The 17,769-nt window shown below is 38.9% G+C and overlaps 1 protein-coding gene across 4 annotated transcripts in view; it reads left to right on the top strand.

Moving 5' to 3' along the window:
* Window positions 1–17,769, top strand: part of DPYD (dihydropyrimidine dehydrogenase) — a 336,847-nt gene that overhangs the window by 287,799 nt on the left and 31,279 nt on the right. For all 4 annotated transcript variants that reach the window (XR_001876800.1, XM_017827217.1, XM_017827219.1 and 1 more), the window contains one exon: window positions 3,351–3,530. Coding sequence is in view for 3 of the 4 variants with exons in the window: in XM_017827217.1 (XP_017682706.1) it covers window positions 3,351–3,530 (180 nt within the window). In the remaining variant the exon portion in view is untranslated. The remainder of the gene's footprint in view (window positions 1–3,350; window positions 3,531–17,769) is intronic.

A 17,769-nucleotide genomic window follows, 5' to 3' on the forward strand; every position in this document is an offset into this window, starting at 1 on the left:
TTGTAAAAGCATGATGCTGAGGAGAGGGGCTGAGCCGGCAGAGCTGACTGCAGCTCAGTTTCATGTGTACAATGCACAGACAGCAGCAGTTACACAGCACTTCTTGCCTTTATCTCCTCTTGAGGTGGTTTGATAAGACATTACACGAGAGGTGGTAGCAACCAAAAGGTAGTTCCATTTTAAATACAGCCATAGTTGCACGGCAGAAGAGGGGGCTCAGGCTCAGCATTTAGCTTTGCAAGGGAGAGGAAGCCTGTTCCCTGTGCGAACAGCGGGAGCAGAGCGGGGCATTAATGATGTGTGGAGATCGGTCGGTTCAGTTCTGCTGCAATTTTTCCAGATGCGTGAGTTTGAGTCTCACCTGGTCTATTGCCCTGCCACTTCTCTTGTGCTGAAAAGAGGGCACAGTGTCATTTAAACTGGTGATTCAGAGGCAGCCAGGTATGATGCTAAAAACCTCTCTCTGTGGTGTAGAAATTGTCATGGCTGATGGGTCAGGGTGACCTTTTATCTTCATTTTGTTCACCACCTTTTAAAATACAGCAAAGGCTTCTATATTGATTCATGGAAGATATTATAAGCCTAAAATACAAATCTCACCATCTGAGAAATTTTGAAGCTCAGAATTTTGGAATTTGCCAAAAACATGGCAAAAACTATTTCTGTTGGTTTTGTATGTTTTAATCTTTGAATCTCTAGTTCTAGGAAAGGCCCTTAAACATAAGCACTTGTTTTTGTCACAGTGAAATAAGTGAAAGGCACGTCTTTGGCTAATTATGTAAACTATTGGGCACTACAGTCACAAAGCTTCTACAGAAGAGGAGGATCATTTGAAACCACTTGTTTGTTTGAAGTCCTTCCATTTCAAATAACATTTTTCTTTAGTGCAGAGATTTACATTTTTCTTAAAAGTTGCATTTTGCCTTCAGTTCCGGACCTTATTTGGCTTTCCAGGGAAGGCAAACAGTGCACTGCACATAGACTCACAGGGATCAAATGTTAGCTCTTAGTGTGATATTATCTTCTGCACATTTTTATATTATTGCGGTTCATAACACTGCACCACAAGATGGAAAACAGTAAAAGCCTCTTTATTTATAAGGTTATTACAGGTATCCTCCAGTGTATCTCATGTGTATACATCCTGTCAAAATGTTTCAGGATTTTGACAACAGTGTCTGAACTTGTTTCAAGTGACATGACATGGCTTTTAACTGTATTTTTTATAGTTTCAGTGTTTTTAAGCATCACTGATAGAAGTGTTACCTATGCACAAAAAAAATAAAGAATTCCTTGGTGAACGAAAAGGTTTAAATAAGCGTCAGTTAAATTTTGCAGTTAAATAACCTGTATGGGAAATTATTATGATGCTCTCTGTAATTGCTATCGGGGAAAAAAAAATCTTGAAGCCTGTGGAAGGCATAACAAACCTAATTAATGCCCACTCTGTTTCTTCAGAGAAAGATTTTATGTAATGTAAATGCACTGCATAGAAAATGTTATTGTGCTTATTTTATAGTTTGCCTTTATTTTTTTCTTGCACAGCTGTAGTGTATGGTATTTCACAATGCAGTGTGTACCTGTCTTCAGGATTGCAAATTGTATTGTCATTTCTGAAATGTGAAAAACAATTATATATTTCCTTATTTTTCAAGTGTTGATGTCAATTATGATCTAAGGTGTATTGGATGTGTTTGTGCATGTGCACACATTCATGTTCTAAAATAGCTGACTGTTTCATTGTTGTGTTCGCTATGTGTGCATGGAAGTCAAGTTATTATCAGGAGCACTCTTTTTAGCTTTTATAATAAAAGCTGAATCAGAGGCCGAAAACACTGACACATCTGGAATTTAAGAGCATTTCCAGAGACTGACAATTAATGGTACTCAATCAACCCTGCACCTCATCACTGATGGCTGATTAGAGTTTAGCTAATGAGAAGATATTCAGGGAACAGTCAGGGATTTTTTTATTCAGTTGTCAGTTTGGTTGGGGATCTCTATGGGTTTAAATCTGAGCTGATATCCACAAAATGGTCCAGAAGAATCCATGTAAATAGTCAGACTATTCTCTGCTGTCAGTAGTTTTGTAGATCGGGGATCATTGCTTTAAAAGTTTATAAAGCTATATTGCTCTCTGTGTTTCTAAAGTATCTAAAATAAAGTGTCCTGGCCTCCCAGTAGCTCTGAATGGGAAATGGTGATTAGCAGAAGGGGACTGTTCTGGTCTGTGCCTGGCAGTGCTCACCCATACTAACAGGTCTGCTTAATGGTGTTTGCTGAGACACTACCATTGGATCCAGATTCATCTTGAGGGTATCCAGGGAAAAGACAAGAGGCAATGGGCACAAATTGGAACACAGGAAATTTCGTTTAAGTATAAGAAAAAACCTGCAAGGGAGACTGAATACTGGACCAAGTTCCTCAGAGAGGTGTAGTCTCTGTCTTTGGAGATATTCAAATCCTGACTAGATACAGCCTTGGGTAGCCTGCCCTAGCTGACCCTTCTCAGAGCTGGGAGGTTGGACAACGAGACATGCCTTCCAATCTCAGCAAGTCCGTGGCTCTGTGATTTGCTTAATTGGGACCTAACTGGTTATGTCTGGGCTTCCTTAACAGAGCAGGCTGGGGAATACCACTGTATGTGTGTTTGCAAGCAAAGGTCTGAGCAGATATGATGGTTGGTTTGCCAGTGTGCTTGGTGCACTCACCATCAACACCCCGGAAGGCACACCTGGGGCTGGGCTTGCAGGCTTATCTCTGAACAGCCTTCAGGTATGGTCTAAGTGCAGCCACTAGGCAACCTGGCCATAACTAGTGTCATTGAGCCCTTTTTTTTCCTGAACTACAGTGGTGGTATCATGACATAGGATTAAGCAGACAGCTAATATCCTCAATTCTTGCAGTTCTTTCCCAGTGGAGTTGTAGAAAGGGTCATCTGATAATCAGTGAGTACAAAGAGCTTGGGCCCCTGGTGGTCTAGTGGTTAGGGCGCAGGACTCTCACCGCTGCGACCCGGGTTCGATTCCCAGCCCCCGGGCAGATGGAGCTCGTCAGCCCTGTAAGGCAATCCATCTAAGAGAAGGTCACTCTAAACAAACCTACGTCCTGAGACCCTCACTGCCACTGTCCAAGCTTGCTCGGCCCCACAGATGAACCTCAGGATTAAAGGGTGGGCTCAGTTCAGCGCACACTGGGTCTCACCTAAAAAAATCCACTGTGCAGGCTCAAAGGGTAAAGACCTTTCCCAAATCTTCGCTCGTGAAGACTGGCCATACTATACAAAGAGCTTGATAATTCCATGTGCTTCTCTGCCAGGATGTTGATGATAACTGACTTACGTTTTGTAGGTGTGCAGTGCGATCCAAAATCAAGATTTCACTGTTATTGAGGACTACTGCACTGGACTGCAAGCTCTTCTTTACCTGAAAAGCATTGAGGAACTTGAAGACTGGAATGGACAGAGTCCTGCAACCATGCGCCACCAGAAAGGAAAACCAGTACCTAGAATTGCTGACTTGATGGGAAAGGTATGTTGTTCCATTGACATTCCTGACACTATGTCTTGGTTTTGAATGTAATTCCATAATCATTGTATGAAGTTTCTGCTACTTACCTTGATTAATCACTGCTGCTGTCACAATTAGTCACCAGGTCTTTTTCCTTCTGAGTATTAACAAATATCTGAAGGCAGCTTAAGAAGGCAAACTTGAAATTACTTGATATGGGCTAACATGTTTACTATAAATGTGATCACTTGATTCATAACATCATGTCTTTAAAGTGTCTTTTTAAACAGGCAAATGCATTAGAACAAGTTCTGGAACTGTTTGTTTTAATGAAACTCAACTCAGTTCAGATTGATATTAATATTGTGCCAGAAATTCCGGGCTGTTCCAGCTGGGGTGCAACATTCAGGAGACATGCAAAACCCCCCTCACACTGGATCTGACCGGCTGAGGCAGGTGTAATCTGTTAGTTGGAACACTAGATCAGGTAGGAGTGGCCCTTCAGTCACTGTACCTAAGCATCTCAAGGTCTTTCATGTCTGCTGACACCCAAATGCTCTCTGAGGCAGAGAAGTTCCAGGTGAAGATCAGTGACACCAAAGGAGTTAATAAATTCCACAATATCATTTAAACCTAGAAAGTCTGTGATGAAATAGGAATGTAAACTATGGTCTCTATGAAATCCTAACCTCTGGACTGTCTTTCCTCTCTGCTCCGGTAGTTCCCTGCTACAAAAGCATTTTTGTCAGATGCAGTGGGTTTCAGCTGCCCCAGTACTGCTCATCCCTCCACCAGGGCACCTGCTGATCCATGCTGAGAAGCAGGGAAGTGTAACTGGCTTCCTAGTGATGCCCCGCTGCCTACTGCTCTAAGCAAAATACCTGCACAGCAGGGAGGCTGAGCTTTTGTTTCTGGTTACTAGAGGGGATCACTTTGAAGACTGATTTCAGTTATACATCATGCCTATTGATTATCCTTCCCAAAAATCTGATATACGCCTGTTGAAAATGTTGTAAAAAGTAAAGAATTACAAAAGAATAGGATTTGGAGTGTCAAACGCCTCCAAATCTCTGCTTATCATTACTGATGACTGGAATTGGATTTAGCAGGAGATTAGAGACTCCTATATTGTTGTTGTTCTCTGTGGAGCTCTGAAAATTATAACATTACCTTCAAGGAGGAAAGACAATCCTATTCCTAAAGCTCTGGATAATACGCTGCTTAAAAATAAACCAAGATATAAGCAGTTTCATTTTCATCCACTTATGTTAAGCAGTTAAACCAGGCTCAAAGGGTTATATCTAAACTTCTTTCCTTTAACACTTGTAGAAACCTGCACGGCATTTCCAACTCATGTTACAGAGATTTGTTGTAATTCTTCTTTAAAGCTGCATTCAGTGTTCTATCTTTGTATTACCTTTGTATTTTACCAAACAGACAACTGTTGTCAAAGACAAGGAAAAAATTATAATTCTTAGACTTTTTTGCTTGTCACTACATCAATAATTAACTTTAAAAAGGTTGTTTGAAAATATGCTTTAAGGAAGCATTTAATAATTCAAAGGAATCTTAACTTGAAACAGGTCATATGAAAAAGAATAAAAAGAAAGCCCTATGTAATCTTATCTGGCTGGCTCTGTTACACATTTAAAAGGAATAAGACATGCAGAATATAATTGATTGTGTATTTGTATTAGCACTGAACTATATCCCATTGTATCATTGCTACTAAATAATAACATTTAAACTTAAGCGGGCTGCATCATTGATAAGCTAGTGATACATTTTAGGCATAAGCTCAGGATGGCTCTTCATCCAGGAATGAACAATCAAGGGAAAAGGAAGAAAAATAATATAACATGGGTAAAAGGAAACACTGTGATAAATGATCCTACTAGGGGCAATCAAATACAAAGACTTGATATCATTAATATTTATAATATCATAATTAGCAAGACTGTGCCTAAGCAGTGTTATTAGTGTAACTAATTATGTTATCATAAACTAAGTTTGCAGTATTGTAGGAATCAGTATTCTTACTTTCATAAATTATTATCAATATTGGATTTCATGTACTTGTGTCTAGTAAATTTAGTTAAGTACTGTAGTTTCATCTCAATTTAAACACCAGTATCTAGCTTGCTTGGCAGCAAGTCATAATACACACTTCTGATTCTCTTTCTAAAATAAATTCACTAAAAAGCATGTCATTACTCTCTATTTCAAACAGAGAAGATAACCTATTGATATGTTCTCATCAATAAAAGTAATGTGTAGGAATGTGTATGTTATAGATGGAGTAAAATGTGACAGCTTAAATCCTGCCTTACAGTTTTAAAAACGTACAAGGAGCTGTCCAATTTTGTATTGGTATTACCATGAGATGAAATGCAGTTTCTTCAGTTAGACCCCGTGAGAAGCTAAATAGCAAATACTGCTGAACATTTGCATTCAAAAAAAAAGTGAAGATGCTAATTTTGATATGTTGTGGGTTTAGTGCAGTAAATGTAAAAATAAAAAGGATTCATCCTTCTTTTTGTTACAAGATTACTATTGTTTTCAAATAGAATCACAAGGATAGGAAGTTCAGGCATTTGACATTTTAATAATAAGGAACTAGGAGAGAATTATTTTCACTAACATCAAGAACCACTTGCTTTCTGATTGTGTACAAATTCATTGGCCTCTACCAGTTTTAAATAGATTGCAAATTTAGGAACCATTCTGTTTCCAGCTAGGTATGCTCATAATTGTATATGTTCTGATTCACAGTGCAATATTGAGTGATAATGTCTCTATTTTTATGTAACGGTGGGCAACTTTTTTTAAAATTAGTTTTCTATCTTGGTTTCAGTATCAAACAGATGCTGAGTGCAGAGTGTTACCACAGGAGAGTGACACAGTGGAGTTTTGTCATTAAATATTGTAGTATTTGATGACCAGAGTAAACTAAAGATAAATACCTTCTCCTAAATGGTACACCTGACATCAAATTTAAGCTGTCTTGCCATGCAGTCACCAGATAAATGACAAACTGAACAGTTATCACTGACAGTTGTTACATTTATCACAATAATTTCCTTCTTAAACAGAAAGAGTACTGAAAGTACTGTGCTAAATAGTGTAATATAACAAGCAGTTAAATAGCAAACATAAAATGCTTGGTCTGAGAAAGGGAATCATGTTGATTATTATCTGTTCATCCTTCTGTATTAATGAAACTAATACTTCCATTTGATAATTTATAGCCATTGAACTATCAGAAGCATCATAGCACTAGACAGTATTTTGGAAACTTGAGTGCTGTTTTTGTTTTTCACTGTTCCAGAATCTATTTTTTTTCGTATATAGACCCTAAATTTATCATCTTTGACACAGAGGTAGATATTTTCCAATGTTTTTTTCAGTAGTGCTAGCTTTTTCCCTTTTGCTAACACAGCAGTTGCTTACCAGTGTCTAGAATGTGACCTGTAGTACTACGCTGACTGTAATAGCAGTGAGATTTCCACTTAGAAATGCTAGCCTCAGTTGTGGCTTCCAGTCACTGGGTGATACAGTTTTCCATAGCTTCACCAATTTTACTCATTCTTTCCTGTGGTTGTAGTCTTATCCATGACAGCTCCAAAAATAGTCCTAGCACAGATGCTGCATCAGGCTCACAAAGATGGCCAAAGCCAGTCTTCTGGGCTTCCTTCCTCATTGCTTTTTTGATGGCTTATTTAGTTGGTATTTGCTTTTTTTTCTGTGGGAGAACCTGACATTTGAAGCCTTGGCACAGATGACTGTCATTAATATCAACTCTGAATCACCTTTGCATTAAATGCATGGAATAAAACTTGTCAGCTTGTCTCAGCTTTAATCTCTGTTTGCAAATCTTGACACCGAGATGAGAGAATGGCAAGGTAATGATGACACCACACTGCTTCTACTGACTCCTTCAAGGAAAAACTTTTGTAAAAGCACACTTACCTCAGCATGAATTTAGGACTGAGATCAAGCGCATGATGCAGTCAGGCAGACAGTTAAGATGTAGTGCACACTCTTACAACCCAGAGTTATTAGGGTGACTGCATAAAATAGAGGAAGGGCATAGTTAAGTCTCCTTACAATCCAGAATTAACAGAATTATGTTTTAAAATAATATTCCTAATTTTCTCAGGAGGATACATGAACAGGAGTGATAAAGATGACTGTTCTCACTAGGTGTCTGGGTAAGGTACAGTATTCCCCAGAGGTGCAATTTGATCTCCTGTGTGTCTCACTGTCTCACCTTCTCTATTTGTTACAGGACTCTTTTGTTAGTTGCTCACTGATCTTAATCCAGAGAGCTGAAGTGATTATGTCCCAGAAATGCGATGGTGTCAGCTGGTGATCACAGAAGTGGTGCAGTGTGTCGCTGTATAAACTTCCACCTAATGTCAGCTATAAAAATCATACTTAATGCAGTGGCCACTATACATGTCAGGGAACTAAACATCAAAAATATGGCAATATATTCAGTTGGTAGATGTGGGTTTATAGGAAGAGATAAATATGGATGGTTCATACCTTGCTTTCAGCACCAGGAGTTTTCCAAAAAGTGACGTTTGTTTGATCATGTCTAAAAGATAACAAAATAAAAATAAGAAAAAAAAAAATTTAAGCATCTTGATTCCAGAAATTTGCAAAATACAAACAAAACTGTTTTAATAGTGGATAATTCTCAACTAGTAAGGTTGTGCTGTACTAAAAATATTAAAACTGTATGTGATAAAAACACATTTATAAACAGTGGCTTTTTTTCAGCAGACAGAGAAAGAGAATGATGCTGTACATGCACAGCGTGTGAACTTCAGTGAAAATTCATCACCTGAGATTTAGCAAGCTGCTGATTTTCATCTTTGAATGGACTTCCCATTGAAACAGACTTCCTATTAAGACTAAAATACTCATTTCCTTCAAGTATCTATGGGTACTGAAAGCTGAGTCTTCTGAACAATACAAATTTGCTAAATCCTAACTGTATTGCAGTCAAATCTAAATAACCGTTTATATGGAAGAGAAAAAAACCCCTTGCTATACCAACTAGATTTCATATCAAATATTAAATCAACTCTTAAATAAATAAATAAATTAAATGTGAACTCCCAGCCATGCACAAAGTTTTGGCTGCCTTCAGATTCTTCAAGATCTCTGACTGCCTTCACTGAGCAGAGGTTTACACCCTTCATTTTTGGAAGTGCTCCTTGTTCTTTGGGAAGGCAAATTGGTCCAGTATAGTAAAGAACTGTCCTCTTTTTTCCAACACTGCATAAAAATGACAGAACAAATGGTGTTTGTGGCTATGTCCAGGAATACAGGCCATTTCATCATATGTTGGTATAGAGATTGCAGTTAAAATATAACATTGATGAAGAAACTCTTTTTCCCATATTGCCATCAACAGTTCTGAAGAAGAGTCGGGGGGGGGGGAAATAGATTTAGGATGTGGTGGGTTGACTCTGGCTGAACGCCAGGTACCCACCAAAGCCACTCTGTCATTCCCCTCTGCAATTGGTCAGGAGACAAAAAATATAATGAAAGGCTCATGAATTGAGATAAGGACCGGGAGAGATCACTCACTGATTACCACGACAGGCAAAATAGACTCAGTTTGGGGATATTAATTGAATTTATTACCAATCAAAATCAGACCAGAATATAAGAAGTAAAACAAATTTTAAAAACACCTTCTCCTTACCCCCCTCCTTCTTAGTTTTACCTCCTCCTCCCCAGTGGTGCAGGGAGTCAGGGAAAGAGAGTTACAGTCAGTTCATTACACATCATTTCTGCCACTGCTCAGGGAGAAGAGTTCTTCCCCTGCTCCAGTGTGAGGTCCCTCCCACAGGAGGTAGTTCTCCATGAACTTCTCCAGCATGAGTCCTTCCCATGGGCTACAGTTCTTCATGAATTGCTCCATTGTGGGTCCCTTTCATGGAGTGCAGTCCTTGAAGAACAGGCTGCCCCAGTATGGGTCCCCCACAGGGTCCGAGGTCCTACCAGGAAACCTGCTCCAGCATGATCTTCTCTCTCCGTGAGTCCACAGGTCTCTGCCAGGAGCCTGTTTCAGGGCAGGCTTCCCACAGGTTTGCAGCCTTCTTTCAGGCATCCACCTGCTCCAGAGTAGGTCTCCTCCACTGGCTGCAGGTGGATCTCTGCACCCCTGTGGACCTCCCATATCACAGGATCTGTGCATCAGCACACTCAAGTTCTTGTTGGGTTGACCAAAAATAAGGTTCCCCCAAAGTGTCTCAACCATCATTTGCAGGCAGATGAAGAAGTAGGTTCTTTCCTTCTGCTCCTCGCTTAGTCTTCACTTCCTTGCTTGATGATGAAAGATCTCCACAGGCACTGTTTCTGGTGAGAGTCTGGTGGTTCTCTGTGGGGCATCACCAGCAGCATTTTGGGGAGCACCAACAGAGCATTCCTCTGTACCCCACTGTGCAAGTCCTGTTTGGCAGGTTTGCTGCATTGGTGAGCTTCCCAGCCTTTTAAGCTGAATTCAATTATGAGCCTGACCAATCTGTAGAAAAAAAGAACCACTCTGACATTAGTGGGTTTTTGACTGTTCTATTATGGAAGTTTATGTAGTGATTACCTACAGTGCTGTTTCTCACACAGAGAGCAGGTTGTTACATAAAATGTATCTTCTCTAACAGTAAAGCCATTTACAGTAGAAATGTATAAAACAAAAGGAACTAGGATTATTAAAGTGTATTTAAAGTAGTTTAATCTTTGTGGGTTTTATATGTACTGTATGCTAAATTTGCTTCGAGCATGGAGTTTAAAGTTTCAGATGCACAGCCAGTAAATGTGGCTATTAAGAAGCCATGTATTCCCGTTAACTCCTTGGCTGTGGCAGTTTTAATGCATTCACTGCTGGCAGTGGACATCAAGCCAGGAAAATCCAACTCCTGATGCAAAAGGATTTTAAAAAAAAAAAAATCCAGGCACTGCCAAAAATACATAATTCTTTTTTTGTACTCTGCAGTTTGTTTTACTTAGGGAAACGGCCTGGTCATACCCTGCAGCATGCATTCATTACAGTGATCTTTGACTGGCAGATGCAGAGTAATAAGATGCATATTTTAGTGCTTATTATAATACCCTGTCCAAAAACAACTTGACAAATTTGTGATTTCGACAGTATCTCATTTTGCTGGCTGCAGTGCTCTGTGATTGCCTAGTACACGTGGCTTCCAGATTATGCATACCACCAATACTGCTCATTAAAATGGCCACAGTTCACCAGTTTCGGTAGCTTGGAACGAACTTGGAATGAATTATTATACAACAAAGAGGCTGCTGTCATGCAGAACAAAAGACAAGCAAAAGAGAGCTTCGGCTTAATGAGGCTAAGTGAGTGTCTCCCCTGCATCACCAGCTACTTGACGGCCTTTGAGCATGGATTTTTTTCTCCACAGGCCAAAACCTTTGGTCTATTATTTTGTGTTTATGCACCTTGAGGCTAATATACATTTTAATATGCTGCACATGGAGAAAAAAATCAGCCATTAGATTAGAACATGTGCACTCCCTGTTAAGTTAATGACAGCCGAACATAGAGATAAATTTAGGTTTTCATATTTAATTATAGCGCAGTGCAGTACATTTAGCAAGGATAAATTGCACTATTATTATGCTTCATTTTTTTTGACATCTTTTCATATTAACCATGCGCACTTACCCCCACTTCCTCCCTGGTGTCACACATAATGTCTCTGTGCATCATCCTTCTCTAACACCATTAATTTTTTATTCTGTACAGTTGTATATGTATTGTTGTATTTGTTACTTAGGGTTAGCTTGCTAGTTGGATAAAACCATTCAAAACAACCCTTGTGTTAGGTGATCTACATAGGCAGTAATGACAGAAAAAAAAAAAACACCATAAAAAGAACTGTCTTGTGTGGCCAGAAATGGCTCCTCACATCTGCTCCCAGAGCAGAGTTCCCAGCCCTTCTCCTCTGGATGCTTTCAGCACAACATGCACTGTCTGTGACTCCTTTCTCAAGGAATTGAATTGGAAAAGCCAGAGAAATAATGTGTGGATGGTTAAATTAATTCTAAAGCATTTTGTAGGTGGATAATATTAATGTGGACAACGGTGATATTAATATAAAATGTCTCTATAACTGTGTAGGAACTAAACCACACCTAATGTTCTAGGTGGTGTGTGCTATTTGTTGGCGCTTTGTACATGTGTTATCTTTGTCAGAGCTGTTGCTGCAAGAATAGCATGAGGAATTAGGTTAGACATCAGCCTTATGGAAGACAATATGAATTTAAACATAGAGGCAAGCTGGCATGCAAGTCAGTCTTTCTACGTTCTTATCAAGTTTAATGGGAGTATTTGACAATTTTTGTGCTGCCATGTATTTGGTGGTGATGTTGGACTATTTGTTAGTACCTGAGAGAGCTCTCAGATTTGCTTTCAGCTCTGGTCTGAGCTATTCGGGTAGCTGTGGTTTGTGAAAAATATATTTGCATGCTTCACGAAATTAAGGAAATACTGGTATTTTGCAAAGTGGATTAGAGCAGGTAATAACTCACAGGAAGAAGATTTTCCTCCTCCTGCTGTGTATATAAACAAGCAGAAGATATTATGCTACAGGCTTATTCCTAGATTATTTCTTATTGGATAGTTGTTTCGTGACAAAAGACACTGTGGCTTGATGACCAGAGGGTCATGACAGGAATAATAATCACCATATGAAAGGGTGTCTGGATCTTGGTGATAAAGCATTCCTCATCACAATCAGTCAGCACTTGCTGGTGCAAGAATTTTCCTCAATGGCAGAGATCAGCTCTTTCATATTCATTGAGAGCAAATCAGTCTCTCTTTCCCTCTCCCTCTCCCCCCTCTTCCTCCAACCTTCAGTTCTGTACCAGCTTTTACTGCCAAAGAGTATTTTCTTTGTCAGGTGAAAGTCACAGAGTTTGGGGATGTTTAGGGTGCTGCAGTATTTGCAGGATTGGTATTATTTGCAGAGCCTTACTCTTTGTGTCCTCACAGAGTAAAGCTCTGGTCAGCAGTGATTGGTAGCTAATTGTCCACAGTTCAAGCACTAGAAAATGGGTCGGCAATTAATTTATGTGTGCAAAACTCTTCTCCCTGATTTTGTAAGTGCAGATTTTGATGCAAATTGCATCTGTGAAAGCAAGGTTGTGGCTTTCAAAATGTAAGCTTTAATTACTAGTCTGAGAACCTGATGATACAAAATTCTTTCTCTAGACTATCCCTAGTGAGAGAAGACATTTATTAACAATATTGTGTATTTCTAAGCAGTAATTCTAACCATTTTTTGTTCATTAAGCACTGGTAAAATACTTGATATTACACAAGATGTAGTCTTATAGAGTTGCAGGTTGTGTCCTACAGACATTCCAGATGGCTTAGAAACATCTATGCAATCAGAAAGGCCTCTTCTGTATCTACAGGTAGCTATTATTTGTAAAACCTGATTTTATTTGTGTGTTCCCGTTTTGTTTTTGGTACTAGTCACAGGCACACATACTGATGTGTAAGAAAAGACTTGGATTTTTTGCTTGTGAAAGCTAAAAGCTTTAAGCTTCTCATCTAAGAAAGCTGTTTACTGGTGTAGCGAGGTGCTCTGTGGGCTACAGTGCTCCATGCAAGGAAAGTGCAAAATTAAGTCTGTGTTATTGGAAATAGAAAGTAGACTTAAAATTCGTTTTCAGCCTATTTTCCAAGAATTGTGTTATTCTTATGCTAGTTTTGAGAGGAAGTTTGACAAGAACATCTTTTAATTCCCTTAGGAACAGATTTGGCCCCTAAGAACAACCCTAAGTGTAGCAACATGCACATATGTATGAGAAATCTAGAAGGAGTGACTTACAAGGAGAGGATAAAGAAGCTAAAACTCTTAAAGTGTCTATATGTCCTGCCCAAATGATGTATGTAAACATAAGAGATGGAGAACTCAGTGCTGTACAAATATTTGAAGTTTGCAATCAGTTGAGAAAGAGGGATTTTATGATGTAGAGTGAAAACTCAACCAAGACTGATGAGTGGAATTGGGAAAAAAAAATATAGTGTTCAGGGGAGGTAGGAGAAAAATTACCCTGATTGGAAGAAAAGCATTTTTGTAGAAATGATGGAGGTTTCATATACTGGGTTTCTGAGATTAAAGGTAGGGAAGACCTTTGAAACTTGAATGCATAGAGTCTAATGGAAGTACTGCTGGGAGAAATTCTGGGTTGCCAGGACTATGTGCTGGACTTGCAGACTTTTCCTGTCTGCACAAGCTAGCCCATGGCCCTTTCCAGCATTATAGATGTCCAGCCACTGGATCCTGGTGAAGTGTTCAGATAGTGACTCAGCACGAGTCACTGGAGCGATCAGTATCCAATAGTATACAATTGACATGGTGTTTTGCCTAAAGAATAAGATCAGACTTAAGGAACATGATTATGACCTTTCCCACTTATTTTACTTTCATTACTCTAAGCCCTTGAAGACTTTTCTGTAGTCTTCTGTGGTTTTGATCCAACCTCATGGATGTCTCAGCAGCCGAAGCTGTACTTCCTGAGTTTTTATGGACAAATGGATTAAAAATGGCTTTCTGTTTCATTGCCCATTAGTCATACACTGGCACAGGGCAACTGCCCCCAGTAACTGAACAGAGCTGTTGGGCACACCATTTCTACATGTAGAAGTTAGGAAAAGAGATTTCTGCACTATGCTGACCTATTCATGCTGAACAGAATTCATTAAGGCCCAGGAACTGTGTTTGGGTTCCAGGGAAAAATTACAGCCAACCTGTAATCTGCTGTTCCACATTGGGGCTCTGTAATAGTTTGAAGTGGCTTGGCAAGAACTTTATTGATTTCTCAGGATCTCATTCGGGCTGATTGCACTTGGGTGCTCCGATGGTTGATGTTTAAGAACACCTACCCCAGCTGTTATTAAGAAGGTGGGTCTAATCTTCACACAGGTAAGACCCTGTTTGCCCTTCATTCAACTCAGCAGACCAGTTTTAATGAAAGAGCTCCTTTTATATTTTATGCCATGACTATGTTTTTGATTGCCACACTTGTAACTGTCTAGTCAATGTCTAACCCATATATTGGTGGGGATATGTCATATCATATATCTCTTCCTTCTTTAATCATTTTGTGTCTTTTCTGTTTGACTTGGAATAATTAGTACATTTTTTTTTCTATTCCTGTGTTGTCTTTCTTCCAAGTTAATAATTTATTTATATAAAAGCTATAAAATACCATGTTGTTTTATACAGTATATCTGGATTCATGAAAAACACAGAAGCATATCACTAAAATATGGGGGTTTTCTTAGATTCTTCAAGACGACCTTGCAGTTGAATTTAAAGTAGTTGAATTCTAGAATCTATCAACTATAATTTTATTTATTTATATGACCCAACATTACAGCATAGAGCATTATATCCTAGATGCTAATTGTTACTTAATATTTTCTGAAATTATTATTATTAGCTAAAAGGCATCTTTTCCAATTCCAAACTGAAAGTCTAATCCAGACACTCCAGCAGTTTTTCCCTGCCTTTACTGAGCCTTCTTTCAAGTGCTGAACACTCCTGACATTTTGAAATATCCATTTCAAAAATTTCCATTTGTAAATTGAAAGCCAGAAGGCTCATTTAAAACCCACAAAGCTCTGTAAGTGCAAACATATCTATATTTTCTCTTTTACTAAATTGTATTACTAAGCTGGAAACAACTCCCATACCACTGACATTAGGAAAAATTATATTCTGAAACCTCTAAACTTACCAGTTAAAATGGGACCAACAAGAAATCCTTGGGTGACTGAAGCATGAGTTTGCCTTTTGTAACTAAAGGGCACTCAGAAGGAGTGTGGCCTCTCAGAGCCGTTTTGGGTGGTACAGAGCAGGGCTAATAAATGCCTCATGCTTCAGAACTCCTCTCTCTTTTTTTCTTCACAACAAAGTCATCTTCTTTCATTTGATAGACTGCAGACATTTTCTTAACAATTTTGTCATAGTTTGGGTTTTGACCCTCAGTCCCTGGTTTGTGGGTGGGCTTCAGTGCCTGCTGCTGGATTTTGGACCTAATTACCAGGATAAAGCAGATGGAGGAGAAACAGTATTTACATTTTTCCATAGGACTTAATTTATTTCTCTGTTGTTTATCACTGAGTTATTTTCGTCTGTGTAGTGTGAATAATTTGCAAAGGTATTTATAACAACATTTGAGTGATGAACATGCAGTCTGAAAAGCTTTAAAGTCTGCCTTTCTGTCTCCATTTAAGAACAACCCAAACATTTCCTCTCCATCTTGACTGTCTCTTTAGTTGCCCCTAAATGGCAGTTTGGGAGGGGATGCCTCTGTGAAGTCATGACCACTGTTTTGACTGTGTGAGTACTGGTTCATAATTCAGCATGCATTGGGAAGATAATATTTTGTGCAGAATTGAGCGTTTATTTTTATGTGAAATCTCAACATGGTCTATTGTAAGAATCTAACTTTACTGTCCAAATACCATCCCCAGCTCATCCACAGAGAAGGGTCTCAATTTAAAGTATCTGGCTGGCTGAGCTGCCCTTAGGATTCTTCAGCACGAGTGAAGTCCCTGACCTTAACCATTAGCCAGGAGGTAGTCAGTTGCTGCTGCGAAAGGGACTGTGTCGCAACAAAACTTGCTTTCAGTTTCAAGCATTGATAGGTTGTACACTGTTATCAGTCCAACAGAAGATAATTCTATAAAGCAATTGCAATGAAAACTTGAATACTCAAGAATTACATAAGTAGTGGTGGATACATAAAAATCTGAGCTCATAACCATAGTCTCCCCTCCTCAGTCCCATAAGGGTACTTCAATTTTCTTCTTGTCTTGCAGCTCATAAACATGCTTCTTTTCAGAACACACCCCAAATGCTGTTGGAAAAGGGCTATAAAGTTTTATAGATATATTTGAGAGTATTATAAAAGTATAATAAAGTAAAAATACTGCAAAGAAATAGAAATTATTGAACAACTGAATTAAAATTTTAGGCTGGGATTGTTTTATTGCATTTGTGTTCTATTTGCCTTTTGCAGTCATGAAGGGATAGAATTCTTTTTGGAGTTCAGAAAATTTAGAATTTTGATTTTAATGTAACATTTTATTTTAGTATACTTGTAAAAATTTGCTTAAACACTTAAATAATAATTTCGGTATGTTGCTGAAGACTACTTATTTTTAGCTCAATCAGTAAAAAAGTGAGCTCTGCTGTTTATCTTTTGAAAATGTTTTACTTGATTTTAGGGAAATATTTCTAGATCAGAAATGAAAGTGTTTACTCATACAAATTAAAATGTTAAGTAATTGGGTAGCATTACAGTGAAAATAATAGAACAATAATGGTGGTGAGAAAATGACAGATACTTTGTTTAATGTGAAATCAGTTTCACCCCAAAATGTGTCCCCTTTCTCTGAGAACTGGGCAGAGAAAGCAACACAATTGTTCTCAGTAGTGCTGCTCCCTTTCCTTTTTAGAAGAGAATAATATACCAAATGGTCATCGCAAACGTGAACAGTAAGAAAGTCTGCTGACTTGATGAGTACCATAGCTTATCTACATTCTCACAGACAGGAGTTTTTGCAACTTAAAGTTTTCATTCTATTTTGTGGGGATTTTTTTCCTGTCCAAAGTCAGGTGGACTATGAGACATTCGAATTTTGCCCATGGTCTCTCAATCTCTCAGAGATAGTTGCAAAGTTCAAAATATTTCAGGATTTTCTCTCCTACAGTGGCTCCACAGTGGCTGTTCCTGGCTCACCCTCCATGGCTCCCCTGCCACCTTCTACCCATCTTGCCCTGAGTCCAGGCCTGGGGGATGCTCTGCACAAGCTGCCCTGAACCATGAACTCTGCTGTAGTGAAGCCTGATAAGCCTCATGGTCTGGTCCTAACCATTGTATGCAACCTGTGCTGTAAAAGAGGCAGGAGAGTGATGAAAATTTTATGTAGTGGTGTCTGTCTGGGCTTAAGTTCTGGAGGAATTTTTGAAAGATGATGTGTAGCCTAGTGATCTGCACTGGAACCAAGCTGCTGGTTGTGAAGTGAGTTCAGCCAAAAAGTTCAACTGTGATTGTGCCCCGATGGCTTTATGTGCATAAGAACAGTAAGACTTTTTAAAAGGCTACTGGAAATTTTACTGCGATCTGTTGTAGCTGATGATGTCTTAAATTATTCTTCAGCCCTTATCATAGCAATCAGGAACTTCCAATAAAGGCT

The sequence above is a fragment of the Lepidothrix coronata genome, unplaced genomic scaffold, assembly GCF_001604755.1.
Source record: "Lepidothrix coronata isolate B3197 unplaced genomic scaffold, Lepidothrix_coronata-1.0 Scaffold136, whole genome shotgun sequence".
Classification (NCBI taxonomy): domain Eukaryota; kingdom Metazoa; phylum Chordata; class Aves; order Passeriformes; family Pipridae; genus Lepidothrix; species Lepidothrix coronata.